Below are 16,915 nucleotides of genomic sequence, written 5' to 3'. Positions count from 1 at the left end.
CTTGAAGAACACTCATATGATCGATCTATTTTCAACTGGGCTAGTTGAATTGCTAAAGTGTTATTTCGTTTAATACTTGGAACAGTAATGTAATATAGTGGTCATCATTTACAATAATTTTCTGTAACTCCTGAAGAGATGTTACCTTAAAAGTAATAACAAGTTTTTTCACATTATACATGAATTTTAATATAATACTATTATCATATTATATCATCGGCCACAATTCAATTATTTATTGTAAGCAAAAATTTGTAAGGGTCTCCCCGTGACCACGCTCGCTGTAAAGTGTTCGAAACGTTGGGAAAATAATATAATGAAAAATCGCGTTTAAAATCCGTTAAAAAGTCTTTAATTTCTATATGTAAGGGTTTCAAATTAACTACAATAATAAAAAACCTAGCATGTATTTTTGTCATCGTAGCAATGACAGACTTCACTGGCAAATAAAATTACTAAACCAAAGACAATATTTCATAATAACTAGTCATCGGTTGTTAAAAAATAATCGAAACATCTGAACATCACTCGGGATAAACTTCCAAATTACACCTGCGCACCAAAAAGATTACCCGTCCGACCTTCACGGAGGATTTCATGTCATAACTCACACAAATAGGGTTTTTCTGACGTAGTCTTGTCTTGCGAAATATTTGATTCATCCCCGTGCCGAGGTTTAGGCGTTTTCAATATTTGATGAGGATTTATTTTTGTTTCTATCGCGAATTCTTCGATTACTATGTTTGATGGATTAGCTTGCAGTATGATTATTATCTATGTTATAAGAATTGGGGATTAATAGGAATAAAACATTAAAAGAAAGAACAAAGAAAGTAAGAAAGTGTTGTGTTCAATTAGAACTCCTCAAATTCTAATTTAGAAATTACAATCCAATAGATTTATGTAGGTAACCTGTGTATGTAACTTACGATCCGATTAAGTACAAAAAAAAATCGAATGAAATTCGCGCGAAAGGATAGACATGGACGATGGGAAGTTACTGATAAATGATCTTCACGTTAAAAACGAACATAAATAAATGAAAAGATCTTACCAGCTACTTTAGAATGGTAGGCGACTCCAACCCCACACACACCGTTGTCGCGAGCGGCTGCTACCTCGCCTGCGCATCTTGTTCCATGGCTAAAACAAAATTATGACTTCAAACTCAAACTCAATCTCATACTCAAACTGAAATCTAAACAAAATAAAATTAACTATATTTTTAAATGTACAGTGTGCTTTGCTCTTTGCTACATTACCTACGTAGGTAACTTTTGCTACGTTATCTACGTTCCTTACTATAGTTCGTACTCTACTTCGTTACCTAACTTCCAATACATGCAAAAACACTTAAAAATATAGGATAGAGTAGGTACTTATAAAAATAGGTGTTGAATTCTTTATTTCTATAAGTACTCGTATCACGTATGTAATATGATAAATTATTGTATTTGCCACACGCCAATCTAAGTGCGAGCCTGTCAATATAAATCATGTATCGTTAGAAGTTTAGTATCTACTATTACATTATAGAAAATGGTATATTAAAAATATTTTATCTCATTTATCGCGTCCTTTAGCTCGTTTGTGTAAGTAAGAAAGTTGAAATGAATCTTATACGAAAGGAATCAGGCCACCATGACAGGGGAATTTCATAATATAATCGAATTCCAATACTTTTTAATTAAAAAGAAGCAAAAGTGCGTGATTGAAAGATGGGATTTATACCTAGAAGTAATTGAAGGTAAAACGTTGCCAATATTAGATAATATTTTATTTTGAATGAATTGTACTTAACTCAAGATTATTTACAAGTTTCCTGGAAATTTTGTTCATTATAATATTTCGTGCTGAAATTTTACTTTTATCGGTCTTAATTAAATAAGTACATATATTCGTAAAGGTCACATTTATAACTACTTTATGAATTTCATAAAGGTTAAATTAGACATCTTAAGAAATATCCAAAAGTTCTTCAAAGTTATGTAAGAGCGAGCGCGCACGAGCAACTTTGTCTCCGCAACTATTTTGTCTCTCCCATCAATTTGTATGGGGAGTTGCGTCGCTACGTGCGCGCACTTTCATACTAGCCCATGGGTGAAGAGACAAAATAGTTGCGGAGACAAAGTTGCTCGTGCGCGCTCGCTCTAAGACAGCGCAACTTCTACCTTTATAATTTTAAAATAAAATTAACCCTGTCTTTTATATTTAATAAAGATTGAGACTTTTGGCATAATCTTTAAAGGCTACAGATTGCCGGCCTTTAGAGGCTCCAATTTATTTGATTAAATTTCAATATTCCTGCCCACCGAGTGCTTAAAATAACATTACTGGGATGAAGGAAATAGATAATTTAATCGGAATAGTCAGTGCTATTCTCTTTATTCAATTACCTATGTCACAGACCACAGTCCACAGTCCGACATTGTTTTAGTGTCAAGTGGTCTGCGGTTGCTTCGTGAAAATTGCAATTATTCCGTAATACTGTAAGAAGTGGGTAGTAGTATAATCCATTACTAATTAAATACATTTAATATTGTTTATTACCAATGAGTAACATTTACTCTCTAATAAATATAATGGAACTAAACCCAAGATAATTATTTGGTTATTACTTCAGAAACTCATTTAACTTTTGAGTATTTAGCGGCCTTAGGGGTTTTCCTGTTTTCACAAGGAAGGAAATTACTTGCCTTATTTTTACGAAATCTCCGCTTATATTATATCACGAAAAATACATAAAACTTATTTATTTATGTTATTATTTTTCGATCATAGAAGTTTTAACTCACAAAACTTTTCTAATTATTACAAAATAATTAAAGAAAACTTAGACGGTGGAAGATTGATACAGCATCATATATCTTTGGTGTATCTTGAAACACTGTATCATGCTAGTGGAGTTGCAAACTCAAGACAATGTAGCCAACTTTTGATCGATGATATGGCATGTCCCTTCATCTGAAGGGACAATAATAATATGTATCTACATATTACTAAAAATAGACATAGTACTACAAATTCGATTACAACGGTCGATTTTGTCAGTTTATCTATGGAACAGTTTATCCAAAGAGATACGTTATGATAAGAATTCTTCTATTCTAAAATCTCATCTGATTTTCATTAAGTTTGTCATAGGAATACTTGTTGTAGCTTATACACGAACCATAGTAGAGCTAATTTTTTCCACTCCTTTGAAATTTAAAAACAATTATACTAATAAAACTAGCTGTGCTCTGCGGTTTTACATGCAATGCTGTGCTCTTATTTGTCTTAGAGTAATGATAATTATATCCTCGATAAGCGGGCTATCTAGCACTGAAATAATTTTTCAAATCGGACACACGTACTTCTTCACATCGCTCGTTCAATCAAACAAACATTTATTTACTCTATATATGAGCTTATATAACACTAGGTTTCCGCCCGCGGCTTCGCCCGCGCAGTCAAAGAAAAACCGGCATAGTTCCCGTTCCCGTGGGATTTCCGGGATTGCGTCATTTTCCCGGGATAAGAAGTAACCTATGTCCTTTCTCGGGTATCAAAATATCTCCATACCAAATTTCATGAAAATTGGTTCAGTAGTTTAGGTGTGATTGAGTAACAGACAGACAGACAGAGTTACTTTCGAATTTATAATATTAGTATGGATTTTAACATACCTGTTGAACCAGTCGTCAGTATATCGTGGATATGGAAAGGGGTCGTTGCTGCTGAAGTCATATGATGCCTCAGCATTCTAGTAACATAAAAAATTGTTTTTTTTTCGTCATTTTCTATAATATTATACTCGAAAAGAAAAATTTCTTGAAAACTAGTTCATATTGAATTTAATATAATTCCCATTCTAACAATTGAAACTTCTTCAAGCTACAAAATATTCGTATAAAAATATCCTGAAATTAATTATCGTAATAACTTTTACGTTCTATAAACATTTCATTTGACGAATGTGTGTTCAAGAAAGTTAAGCCATTGTTATCTTTTACTAAGAATACATGAACAAGCTTACGAAGAATTGTTCCAAAAATACAATTTCAGATAACATTACTTAAATAATTAAAATCGCAGATCTAATTAACATTGATGAGATTAAACAATGTTATTAATACTTAAGCACCCTTTAAAACCAGGACTTCTTAATAGCCTTGGTACCTTATAATGAGTAAAGCTTTTCCATTTAAAATTCGCAACTGAAAATAACCAGAGGTAATCTTGGTAAATGAAGAAAATTATACTAATGAGGCTCGTTTGTTTCTACATTAAAAATTCTTTAGTCTCATTTAAACAGTCTGCAAATTATCATTAAATCTACGTCGTGTATTCTATATCCAAATTAATCATTTATTCATGATATTTAATCTTTCTTGCGTCCTTCAAGTTCCTTTAAAATATACCTCATTATTTTTCAACGAACCAATCATTTTTGCTTTTGCTAAGAAAATCGTTTCTATCGAGTTAAAAATATATTTCATACTTACATAGTTATATTTTAAGTCAGGATGCATGTAGTCAACTCCTGTAAAAATATTTAATATTAGGTATAGGTATTTTTGTCAAGACAACTTGTATCATAAATTCACCTTGATGCATAGAGATAGAATGTACTACGTACTAGAGAGGCGATCGCTACTACACTCTCTTTAACACGAGCTAGAGGTAAGAATCACAAGTCTCTTTAGTCTGTGTCGGACTGTGCCCCCCGCTTGCCGCGTCAACACGTGTTATTGCTCTGTTCAAAATGCCTTCGTGTTTGCTTAGATATTGTTTTAACAGTTCCCATAATACAAACAAAGCCCGAGGAGTGACTTTTCACCAGTAAGTTTCCTTATTATGAGTAAGTCATGCATTTTACTAATATTGTTATCATTTTGCGAAAAATCACCACGCGTTCTGCGTTTCGCGCCATTTTTCATAGACTAACAGCACAGACGTGACACTATCGATGAGTCTGTTAAAAAAATGTAACTGGATTTTTTTAACTATGTATATACAATATCTACTAGGAAAGATTACCGTGGTGTAGTACCTAAATATTTATACTTTTACCCGACTACGCAAAGTAAAACGGTAGGTTATATTAAGTAATATTTATTTATTTACCTATTTTTATTTATTAAAAAAAGCCTAATCAATAGTTGTTCCAATAGGATTTATAAATTATTATGCACAACAATTACAAATAAACACAACATTCACAGAAACTAATACAGTAAAAGTTCCTTAATCGCGCTTCCTTTATTCGTGTTTTCACTATTCGCGGATTAAAAAAATGCGACCCAATTTCTATATTCACGACTAAAAATTTTTTTTATTCGCGGATTTAATAAGTACATACATAATAATAAAATTATTCCAATAGGTATCTTACCCAATATCCTTGTCAAATGGACTAATAAGAAAGTAAAATAGATCTTATAACAAGTTTGCCTAAAGTACATAATATTATGTTCTTAAATGATATCGCCGAGGCCTTTGACACAAGCCGCCTTTGTCGCAAGCCACCTCTGCAGCGATTGATGTTTTTGAGAATGTAAATAAACAGAATGGAAGCAACCTTATAACTCAATAAATAAAGTATATTTTTAAATGTAGTTCCGTTTATAGTAAAGTTACAAAAATTGTGATCGAGTAAGGGGGCGTCCATAAATTACGTGAGGTGTTTTTTAAAATTTTCTGCACCTCCCTCCCCCCCTGGTGAGATGTCGTGAGAATTTATTCAACCCCTCCCCCATCCTCGAATCTCGCGTGAGATTTTTCAAAATGTGAGTTTCTTATACGTAAACGCCATCAACATTGAATCATCGTATCCATTTAAATTACATCATGAAGCAAAAACTGATAAAACTATTGATTACTACACAAAACGACAAAAGCTTAATAAATTGATATTATTTAAAGGAAATTAAAATACATAGTTTAATATAAAATCCTCGTTTTATTAATTCCCTAGTATCAGTACCACCAGATAGTACCGAGTAAACAGATTGCACAATGTGTCGCATCTGCACGCATTGCTTAATCTTTGAACTTGAAGCCACGCCTCGCTCGTTCCACACGTACCCCACCACATCGGCCGCGCGCAATGTTTTTGTTTGGAATAACCCCTCTAGTAATATATCTCGATGCCTTGATGTAATAATACACACAACATTCAACATACGTTCATTCTCAACAAAACGTATAATTATAATATTTGTTTCACGTAACTATGTAACTATTAACTTACTTTTATCATTTTTCATAATTAAATTAATTAAAAATAACTGTAATCAACATTAAACAAAGGAATTGTAATGAAAACTAATAATAATTATGTTGTTAGACATTGAGATAATATTAATAATGGAGCAGACACCACGAACAAAATCTGTGCGCCAAGATGGCGGCGCGGGGCGCGCGAATGACGGCTAGACAGTCATAGATTATGCGATGTCACTGACTCACCGCTATAGAGGCGACACTTTGTTTCTTTCTGTCTATTTTATTGGGTGCCACTCCTTACATGCACGTTGACTTGAAATTTTCTTTGTACTTACTTAATATTTATTTCAGATATAAACTGACTTTACTACGCGGGGCTAACAATATCTGGCATATAATATAGGATGAGGAGGTTCAATATGGGCTATGGGAAGTTTCATTCCTTACAAATTGAGCCTTTTTTAGAAAAAAAATAAAAGCCGTGTAAAAATTGTGTTTATTTATATTTAGTTCATCATCCTCAGAACATGTTCCCGGCTCAGAAATTGCTTGTATTGTTCCAGTACTATTGTAGCACACCTTCGGCTAAAATAAATATAATAATAATAATGTTAGTGATGGCTAAAATAATATTTTATTTGTTATACAAATCCGTAAAATTTTATTATTATTACTAACATCAATACAAGGAACAGTAGACTTCTTTAGAATACGCCTTCCCGCTTTTGTGGTATATTTATCCTCATCGCGAAAATGCAATGAACAGATGCTAGTTCTATCGGATGGTAACCAGGTTTCTTCACTGCGGTTGTTTTGGACAAATTTTACCCATTTTTCCCTTTCTTCACGACCCAGACATGGAAACCTTGAATAGAAAAAATATTAATCTCTGAACTAGCGGTCCGCCCCGGCTTCGCCCGTGGTACATATTTCGCAATAAAAAGTAGCCTATGTTTTTTCTCAGGGTCTAAAGATTGTCTGTGCCAAATTTCATCAAAATCGGTCCAATAGTTTATGAGCCTATTTATTTCAATCAAACAAACAAACAAAATTTTTCCTCTTTATAATATTAGTGCAGATAAATAAATAATAATTCAATTATACGTTCAAGTCAGTAGCTTATACAATATCAATTAAAATTGATTAAAATCAATTAACAAAAAAAAAAAATTGGTGATTAAGTAATTGATTTTCATATTTCATGATTTCACCTTTTTTCAATTAACAACCAGTCTATGCTTTTCTAAATATGTAAAATTATTATTTTATACTATAAAAATATACGCCAGCAAATATTACTAACAACACTTATTTCATGCCCAATGTCATATCTTAAATTTTTAATCTATGACAAATGACGCAAAATGTCGCCCGCCAAAAATTTTGTTCTAACTAAGTTTTAAAAATTATTATCTAATTACTTACTGATTGAAAAGTTATTCCTTTGCACTTTTCCGTATTATTTGTATTATTTGTGCAATATCGTAACACACACGTAGGCATATTTGATGCGTTTCACTTTAAAACAAATAAAAAATGAGCGTGACGTTCGCGCCAATGAGCGAGCAAGCGACTGAGTGCAGTTACGCCACATGACGTATGTTGAGTGGAACATAAGTGGTGTAGGCGGTATCGACTCCATATTAATATTATCTCAATGTTGTTAGATAACATTTTTATTTTTAAATTCCATTCGTGTTCCATATTTGAAATGTATTTTTTTTTTATTTAAAAAGCTAATCATGCTGAACTAAAGAGGTTATATAGAATACAGATAATGTTAACTTTCATTTATTATTATTTAATTTTGGCAACGAAGATTTCACTTTCCTAACGAATGTAAGTATTTATAATATTAATCTAAATCATTATAGGTAGGTAATATCTTGTTTCACAACGAGAAGTTGAGTTTACTGTCTGTTTAGCGAGTACACCATACTTCCCTCAAAATAATATCCATTTGCAAAAATATTATCCTTGTATACGTTGTTTTAATAATCATTCATTTATTAGGTATAAATAAATAGAGAAATCAACGCCAAATATTGCTTACCATCGTCCATAATAGCGGTAGTAACGTTCACGCCCGTATACCCTTGCTCCCAGGCAGCTTCAACGTTCAAATCTAGCTTAGGTTTGCCGCCATTTTGTCCCGTGTTCTTCAAGTACCATTGCAGAGGGAAGTACGGATCACGAGGTTCAGACGCTGGTACGGTTTCGGGGAGACGAAGCGCGCGGAAACCACGTTTTACACGCTTGAAACCCGGTTGTTGGACCGCGGTGTGGACCTGTGGAATTCCCTTTTTAGTACCTATTTTTTGGTAGTGTAAATGTAAATTAGATTAATCTTTTTCTTCAAAATATTCATCTTTTATTAAACGAAGATTACATTAAGCCCGGTTTACATTATCCGAGTCCAGCGATCCAGTCCACTACTGGATTGCTTACTGGAAAAATGTAAACCGGCACTGGAATGAACTGAATCTAGTAAGCATTCCAGTTCAGTAACTGGATTCGCGGTCTATTAATAACTGGAATAATGTAGACGAACAGAACGACGAACAATAATGTAAAAACAGTTTTAAAAAACAATCGACTTTTTCTATTAATTCGCAAGGAAAAATTTGTAAAAATCTCGCAACTTTTATTAAGGTTTTCCCTCCAACAATATCGTTACACGTTAAAGTCACAAAACTTCAAATTCAAATTCAAATATTTTATTCCTTGAACATGGGTACAATTCTGGTGTTAGTTATACAATAATGAAGTTCAGCCTTAGCCTACCCGTCAAGGCATACGGAATTAAAATCGAGAGGTTTTCATATTTTTATTAATATTTCAAAAGAATAAAATATATCTCTCGTACCTACTCGTATAGGTATTCTGTTAAATTGTGGAATGCCTACGTAAACCTTTTGTGCGGTTACGTGAACATATGTATTACCTACATACATATGTTCACGTAACCGCACAAAAGGTAAATCCTTTGTATGTGCAGGATATTTACAGAGGAATCCTTTTGTGTATGTTACGAACATTTTTGATATTACTCAGGAATTGTTGAAATTACCAAACTTTTTTGTGTTTATTTTTTAAACAGAAATTTGTAATTTGAATGGCAGTACAGAATTAATATATTATGTATATCAAATGTTACGAAAGTATGCGGGCACAGATGAATAAAATACGTGTAAAAAGAAGACGTAGATTCATCCTCATTATTCCCTCCATTTTAAATCATTATACACAATGTCTTATTCGTTTTATTTTATTTCGAAGTACGTAGGTACAAAATGATCTGAAATGTATAAAGTTTTAAAACGTATTCCTCAGAAAGTAGAAATCCTTACATATTATCATTTTCTTTATATTGGCAATGTCAAAACTTTCCGGCTCAATAAAATTGTGTCAAAACAATGTAGCGTCTTACAACTTTTCTTTTTTGTTAAAATACTATTAAATATATACGTAGAATATTTTAGTTTGTTTGTTGAATTGCAAATTAGATGTGATGGATTATTACATCACAATTAATCTGATCTTCTCTCTGTGCTTTAATTACTCGTTTAAAATATACTGGTAATGGTTATAGGTCAAATTTATATTTCGTTTCGTTCAAGATATCCTATAGGATACAAAAAAAAAAACAGTTTCGAGAAGTCTTACATCAGTCAAGAGTACGTATTCTTAGAAATACTACAAAGTAAATATCATATGCCTAGCACTTTTTCATAATGAATATAATACAATATAGTAATACTTCCAGTAAAATATAATGTTGCTTACCAAAGGGTGTCGTTTCAAAAGTCGTGTATGCAGTATGGAGCGGCGCGGGCGCGCGTGCGGCAGCCCACGGTGCGCGAAATGCCATTCTGTGTTGGAACTGAGAACCTGCAACAAATTCAATTGTCAAACACTTTTTTTTATAAAAAAACGGGCAATCGAACTTGTGGGTTACCCGCTAGCGAGCACTCGCCACCGCATGAGCTTTCACAATAAAAATAAATATTACACAATAATATGAAGGAACGGAGTAGACACAGGTATCCTAGTCGGTTTCTACTGTGGAAATATGTTTCTCTCAATTAATCTCTTATAAGTTTATTATATAGGTACGGCAGATAATTAATAAATCTACTAATATACTTTTTAGGGTTAGCCTAAGTGCAGTTTTAGATTGGCAGGACCGAACATGCCAACTAATGATTTGTAAATGCTTCTTGTTCTTCATGTTAATGTTTGTATAGCATGTGCACTTGAATTCATGAATACTTAAAATACGAAAACGATATTTAAATGCACGGAACTCATTTTTATAGAAATAATTTAATTTGTTATTTTCCGTAATACCAGTATGTTAGGAATGAAAGTCTTGGTATTTCCATCGTAAAAAAAGTTATCCAAAGTTTTGGAGAGTTAAAATGCTAGAGCAAATCCAATGCATACATATTCTGTGGGAATATATCTATAGAATATATTAGCTCGGGTTTTCACTAGAGTTCCTGAACAATATTGAAATCCTAGTACAGTTGAAGCAGCTCGGTTTGTTGTTGGACTATCAAATTGCATTACAAACCGTATGTGGGAGCAGTTTGTGTATAATTTGCGAGTCAAAACCTCAGATTTCTGAGCTTGGAGTTAATTTACCGTAACGAAACACCACAATTCTATATTAAACAGGTGTAGTTTGAAATGAATACTTTTGCTTGGCTTCTGATATCTTTTCTTGAACGTTTATCATAAATAAGAAATTTTCATTTAATAAATTGTTCGACTGCATTTAATTAAAAACAGCCAAGAATTTTTGCAACGTCTCTTTTATGTGTTTAGAATATAAGAATATTTTATAAAATGAACATTTTGAATGTTCATATATTGCGATAAGAAATTAAAGAGTTTTTAATTTATTCGTTCTTATATTTTCTATGCATATTAATAACTCTAACCAAGAAATTATATTAAACGCACTCGACTCGATTTATGCTTGACATTTTTCAAAATAGAATTTAATCTTACTTATCTTATATATAAAATTCTCGTGTCACAATGTTAGTCTGCATACTCCTCCGGTGGACCGATTCTCATGAAATTTTCTGTGCATATCGGGTAAGTCTGAGAATCGGCCAACATCTATTTTTCATATGTACCACGGGCGAAGCCGGGGCGGACCGCTAGTAATATATAATATTATAAAGATGAAGAGTTTGTTTGTTTGAACGCGCTAATCTCAGGAACTACTGGTCTGATAAAAAAATATTTCGGTGTTAAAAAGCCCATATATCGAGGAAGGCCAACAGGAGCGGAGCACTGCTGGTAAAACCGCGGGGCACAGCTAGTGCATAATATGTTGAAAATAACATTTTTATTATTATATAACCTCATATGGAAAATGCGTATTCGTATAAGCTTAAACATTTATTACAATGTGCGTACTAACATTTCAATACATACAAGATTCTTATCATTCCGATATCTTACTAGGCCTCCAACAATACAATAATCCCTCGATATTTGCTAAATTCTCGGCAAAGAGCATCTCCCATATTTTCCTCTAGAAATATACTCTAATATACTCAAAGGCTCTGAATACAACTGGAATTCCGTTCATAGCTTTGTATAAAGACATGAAGCGTAAGAACTATGAATTTGTTCCACTTAACGTTGTTATCAGTTTGTAATAAATTTATAGACGTTAGATAAGTAGGTTTTTGAAGTGAAACTTCTTTAGGCGCGTTGAGAGTAAATTTTCAAACTCGCATCATGGAAATAGCGTCACGTCGTCACGGCGACGATTTTGATATCTTGACATACAATTTAATAAAATTTATTTTTTTAAATGTCTTGAGTCTGAAAATTTATCTTTACAGTGTTATCTCCTGGCACTTAAACGTAATACAAAGTCAATAACTTTATATGTATCACATGAAAGTATACTTAAGAACATACAAAAAATTAGGTAATTAAAGTTGACTTTTGTTCAATAAATACAATAAATAGCTTTACTGTATGCATAAATAACAATTTATATCAATAAATCTGTGCCAACTACATACACGTGGAACAATAGATATTTGATAGCATTGATACAATGTATACTTGTTTCCACTTGTTACAAAGCGCTTTTATCATACGATATATGCAAGTTCTCTTTGAGTAAAATGATCTTGTGTGCAGATTACAGGTAAAATGTGTAGTAAATAATGTGCAGCAATGTAAATAAAGAAAAAATATATAATATTTATTCTTCATTGTACAATAGGTCTTATCGAATCAATATCTTACTAAAGTATTTTGTACAAATGGCGACCTTATAGTTCTAAGTCATCTCTTTCATATTTTTAATACATTATTAACTCAAAAGTGTTAAGATCTACGGGTATCAGTTATATTTTGATAACAATTAACAACGCAACGTTTTAAATATTTGCTCATTCAATTATGCTAGCTTTGCTACGTCTCGTAGAGGTCTACGCGCAAATCTACGAATATTCGGCGTAGCAATTTAAAGCATGGACACATTACTAGCTGTGACATTTAGGACTAATATTTCGCCCATTATAGATTACGATGTTATAAGAAATATGGCAAAGGTCAACCCTAAGGCTTACAAAACCTTTTATATTAAAACATCTTTATGTACATAAGAAATACCGTGATTATGTATTTAATATTTCATAAGATTTTTATGAAGGGATGATTTCTTACTTTTTAGACTTTACTTTATACATAATATGTCTATTTTACTGTTGTCAATATTGTCTTTATGTGCAGGAGATAAATTAAAATTTATCGTACTTTGAAAGCATGTAAAATGCAATGCGTTGGCGGGAAACGTTTCCCTTTAAACAGCGTATAAAAACTCCCATATTCTTCAGCAATTTGCTTGGATTTATTGCCGCAGTATACTGAGCCTCACTTAAGACTAGGCACGAATGAAAACGAACTTTATTACTGGGCAGTAAAGTGGCTATTACGTTTACGAGCAATGAACATCAAAATTATTCTGTTTCTTAAATGCGCTTGTGATATCAAAGCTGTCCTCTAAATATACAGTAATGTGTTATTAGTTAATTAATTACGATGGCGCTTATTTGGTTCTACTCATCTATTTTTCTGTATATGAAATTATGAAACAAAAGTTATGTTAACCGACCCCGTATTAGAAAGTACATTTTAACTTTCAAATTAGTTTCCAAACATCATTAAAATATCCAACCAAAAAACACACAATTGTTTGGTTAATAAAGTAAAATGTTGGATCTTGGAGAGAAGGATTGCATAGTTATTCTTTATCGTATTAACTTCAGTTTGATCTTTATTTTTAACGTAAACTGATTCTTATTTAAAATGTTCTTCGAATTTATAGTTTCAACTTCGATTGCTCATAAAAAGCACATAATGTTTGATTCAAGTATCAAGCACGATGGGTATACACTATGCAAGTATAGAGTATATCAGCAGTCCGGCAGAATTCCAATTATCAGCCGAGATTTAAATGTAATCCATCAGTTTAATGTAGGTACATAATACATATTTTAGTACAAAAAATTACAAGATTGAAAAGCAGTAGTAAGCAGAAACTATTTACATTAAATACATGAAAGAGTTAAGAAGACCGTAGACGGTATCTGCACAAAAATAAAAAGTATCAACTTGCGTTTACTTATTCATAGTTATGAATTCCGCCTTTCAGTTGCAAGAACTTGTTTTTAAACAAGTGCACAAAGAACGTTCTTTGTTAATTTCCACTTTTCCACCAACTTTTCCATTCCCGAGTAAAGAAGTAAATAAAAATGCATTTTGTTTGAAAATATAATATACCTTCTTACATATTAACATTAATAATTTCACCTTAAAAACAATAAAATAATAATAGAGCTATTTAATAAATTGCTAAAGTCAATACTTTGAAGTACTCTGTACTGCACACAATGCAATTTTATTTTATTCTTGCGCACTTATATATATGGGTGGATGGCCATAATCATCAGAATCACCCATATCTTCAGTAAATTATAATGTTGGTAGAAACAAATGGATCATCAATGTTACAAACAAATGTTATGTAATCGCACAAATCTATGCGCTAGTAATTAGGGAATCACTTGATCAATCGCTTTTAATTAGTTTCGATACAATAATGCACAAGATTACTCGGAACAATAGCGATTCGTCGCAAACGTGGTGCTCTAGCCGTTCTTCGTTTGTAACCAAGCAACGTCTGCCGCCGACCATCGACGCGACGCTCCGCTAGATCGACAGTTGTCAAATCTCGTTCCGATGTAATTCTCATCAGCCAGTAATACTTCTACCAGCCAGTAATACTCCTACACGGCCATTCTGACTATCGACCGTCCTCGGGCGCATCAAATTGCAGTCCTGTAACAATAACACAATCCATCGGACGGGTATCTGTCAATATCTACCCGCTCGCCCATCCTGACAAGCTAATACGTCGTCGTCGTCTACGTCTACTACGTAATATTACGGTCATACAACAATAATAGTCTCAGAATGAAAAAGCGTGTGTCCTTTCGACCACTCATGGACCGGACGGCACCTTTTTCTACTCACACAACAAACAACTCTTTATCGGCATGTCCTATCCTTAGGACCAATTTTTTACACAGTATCATTTGGACCGGACGGGTGTGTCCTTTCGACCATGTGCATGGACCGGACGACACTGTCCCTTCGACCAAAGAACACTTATGGTTGAATCGGATAAATGTATCACTTAGACCAGCCGCTATCAGCTGCATGGCCCGGACGACATTCCCTTCAACGTGCCAACATAGTTAAGTAGACTTCATGCAAACAATGCTTACAGATTACTCATAAGTTACGAATTATCTTGCTCTGCATGAATTTCGACCAATTTTCGTCAATTCATGGTCAATGATATCACGATCTCAGATGTTATGTCACGCCACGCTTTATTGGGACCGTTTTAGATAATCGTTAGCAAACTTTTCAAAGTGCGCATCACACGCTCTACTTGCCCGTAAGATGCCCAAGATCACTGCGCACAGTATCTGGCAACTTACTAAGATAGCTCTATTTTATCAAAAAGCAAGACGACCCGCTTTCAAACAAAAAGGGGACTGACTCACCGGATTACGGCCTCAAGATGCCACTCGACAGTCGTTGTTCGCAGACATTAACCTCTTATTTTGTAGTAGCTATACCTCCTTTTTAACCAACATCATCCTCTTTCATTACAATTTGTTGCTATGTGTCCAGCTTGACCGCATATGTAGCAGGTTACGGTCGCAATTTTCTCAGGAGCACGTAATGCAGTTGACGGATTTTGCTGTTTAGTTATTCTAGAAAAATCTTCTCGAAGACGCTTTTTACAGTCGGCTGGCCGGTATCCGGGGATTCCACAAAAATTACATTTATCAGGAACTCTTGCGTGTACAAATCTTTTTTGTAATTGTTTTAAATCAGGCTCTTGGATTTCAATAAGCTCCGATCTTCGCTTTAGAGAAATGCCTCTTAAGATTCTAAATAGCTGAGATTTGGTAGTGACAGTATATGCATTTAGCTCATGGCGTATCAAACCATCCATCTGACATAAGACTGATATGACAAATCCAGTTATAACATCTTCTGGCATTCGAGTTTTAGGTATAGTTTCGATCATATTTCATAAGCGCAGGCCAGCTTCTGCTGCAGTTTCTTGTGTTCCAATTTGACAATGCAATATTTCATCAAAGTAGTCTTGAAATAATTTTGGTTTACAAAATCTGGCCATTAAATTTTGTTTTACAGTCTCCCATGTGAGCTCATTCAAATTTAACTTTGACAAGCAAGAGGCAGCGCAGCCTTTCAGTGCATAGGTAATAGCCACAAGTAAATCTACGCTCTTTAAATTTTTAGTCAGTACTATAAATAATAAACTCTGTAATCTTACACCAACCTTCTTCATCTACGTCTATATCTTACGGATTAAACTCAACGAGTTTCACTGGACTAGGCTGAGCGCTAGCAGTTACCATCGGCGATTGCGTCGTCGCTAACATCCGAGTAAGTAAGACTTCCATATTGCTTAGCAATTTCATGGCGCTATTTTCGTCAGATGGTTGATATTCCTCGGTCAGTAGCGCTTGGTAATCCCACTTCTGATATGGGTGGATGGCCATAATCATCAGAATCACCCATATCTTCAGTAAATTATAATGTTGGTAGAAACAAATGGATCATCAATGTTACAAACAAATGTTATGTAATCGCACAAATCTATGCGCTAGTAATTAGGGAATCACTTGATCAATCGCTTTTAATTAGTTTCGATACAATAATGCACAAGATTACTCGGAACAATAGCGATTCGTCGCAAACGTGGTGCTCTAGCCGTTCTTCGTTTGTAACCAAGCAACGTCTGCCGCCGACCATCGACGCGACGCTCCGCTAGATCGACAGTTGTCAAATCTCGTTCCGATGTAATTCTCATCAGCCAGTAATACTTCTACCAGCCAGTAATACTCCTACATATATGATTCAGAATATTTTTTTCATAATTTTGCGTGGATAAAAGAATTTGACAAGCGACATCATGCTTGAAATATTTAACAGGATTAAATTAAACTTCTAAGAACTGCCATAAAAAGTTAAATAGTGATTAGACTTTTCTGTTTATAAGAACCAGAATTAATGAATAGAATCAATGCGTATTATAATCACGGTGACTGTTATTACTTTT

General features: G+C 33.5%; 1 protein-coding gene across 1 annotated transcript in view; it reads right to left on the bottom strand.

Moving 5' to 3' along the window:
* Positions 1 to 16,915, bottom strand: part of amon (prohormone processing protease amontillado) — a 61,873-nt gene that overhangs the window by 30,100 nt on the left and 14,858 nt on the right. Inside the window, exons 2-6 of the mRNA XM_089706478.1 lie at positions 9,997 to 10,101; positions 8,264 to 8,498; positions 4,488 to 4,525; positions 3,669 to 3,745; positions 1,055 to 1,143 (exon numbers count right to left, since the gene is read on the bottom strand). Of these exons, the coding sequence (XP_089562604.1) occupies positions 1,055 to 1,143; positions 3,669 to 3,745; positions 4,488 to 4,525; positions 8,264 to 8,498; positions 9,997 to 10,101 (544 nt within the window). The remainder of the gene's footprint in view (positions 1 to 1,054; positions 1,144 to 3,668; positions 3,746 to 4,487; positions 4,526 to 8,263; positions 8,499 to 9,996; positions 10,102 to 16,915) is intronic.

This window comes from Colias philodice, chromosome 18 (genome assembly GCF_061535455.1).
Source record: "Colias philodice isolate Cphi_HAF_F1 chromosome 18, ilColPhil1 Martin Lab GWU primary, whole genome shotgun sequence".
In the NCBI taxonomy this organism is placed as follows: Eukaryota; Metazoa; Arthropoda; class Insecta; order Lepidoptera; family Pieridae; genus Colias; species Colias philodice.
The sequence above is the reverse complement of the archived record's forward strand: the minus strand, read 5'-3'. Positions and strand labels throughout refer to the sequence as shown.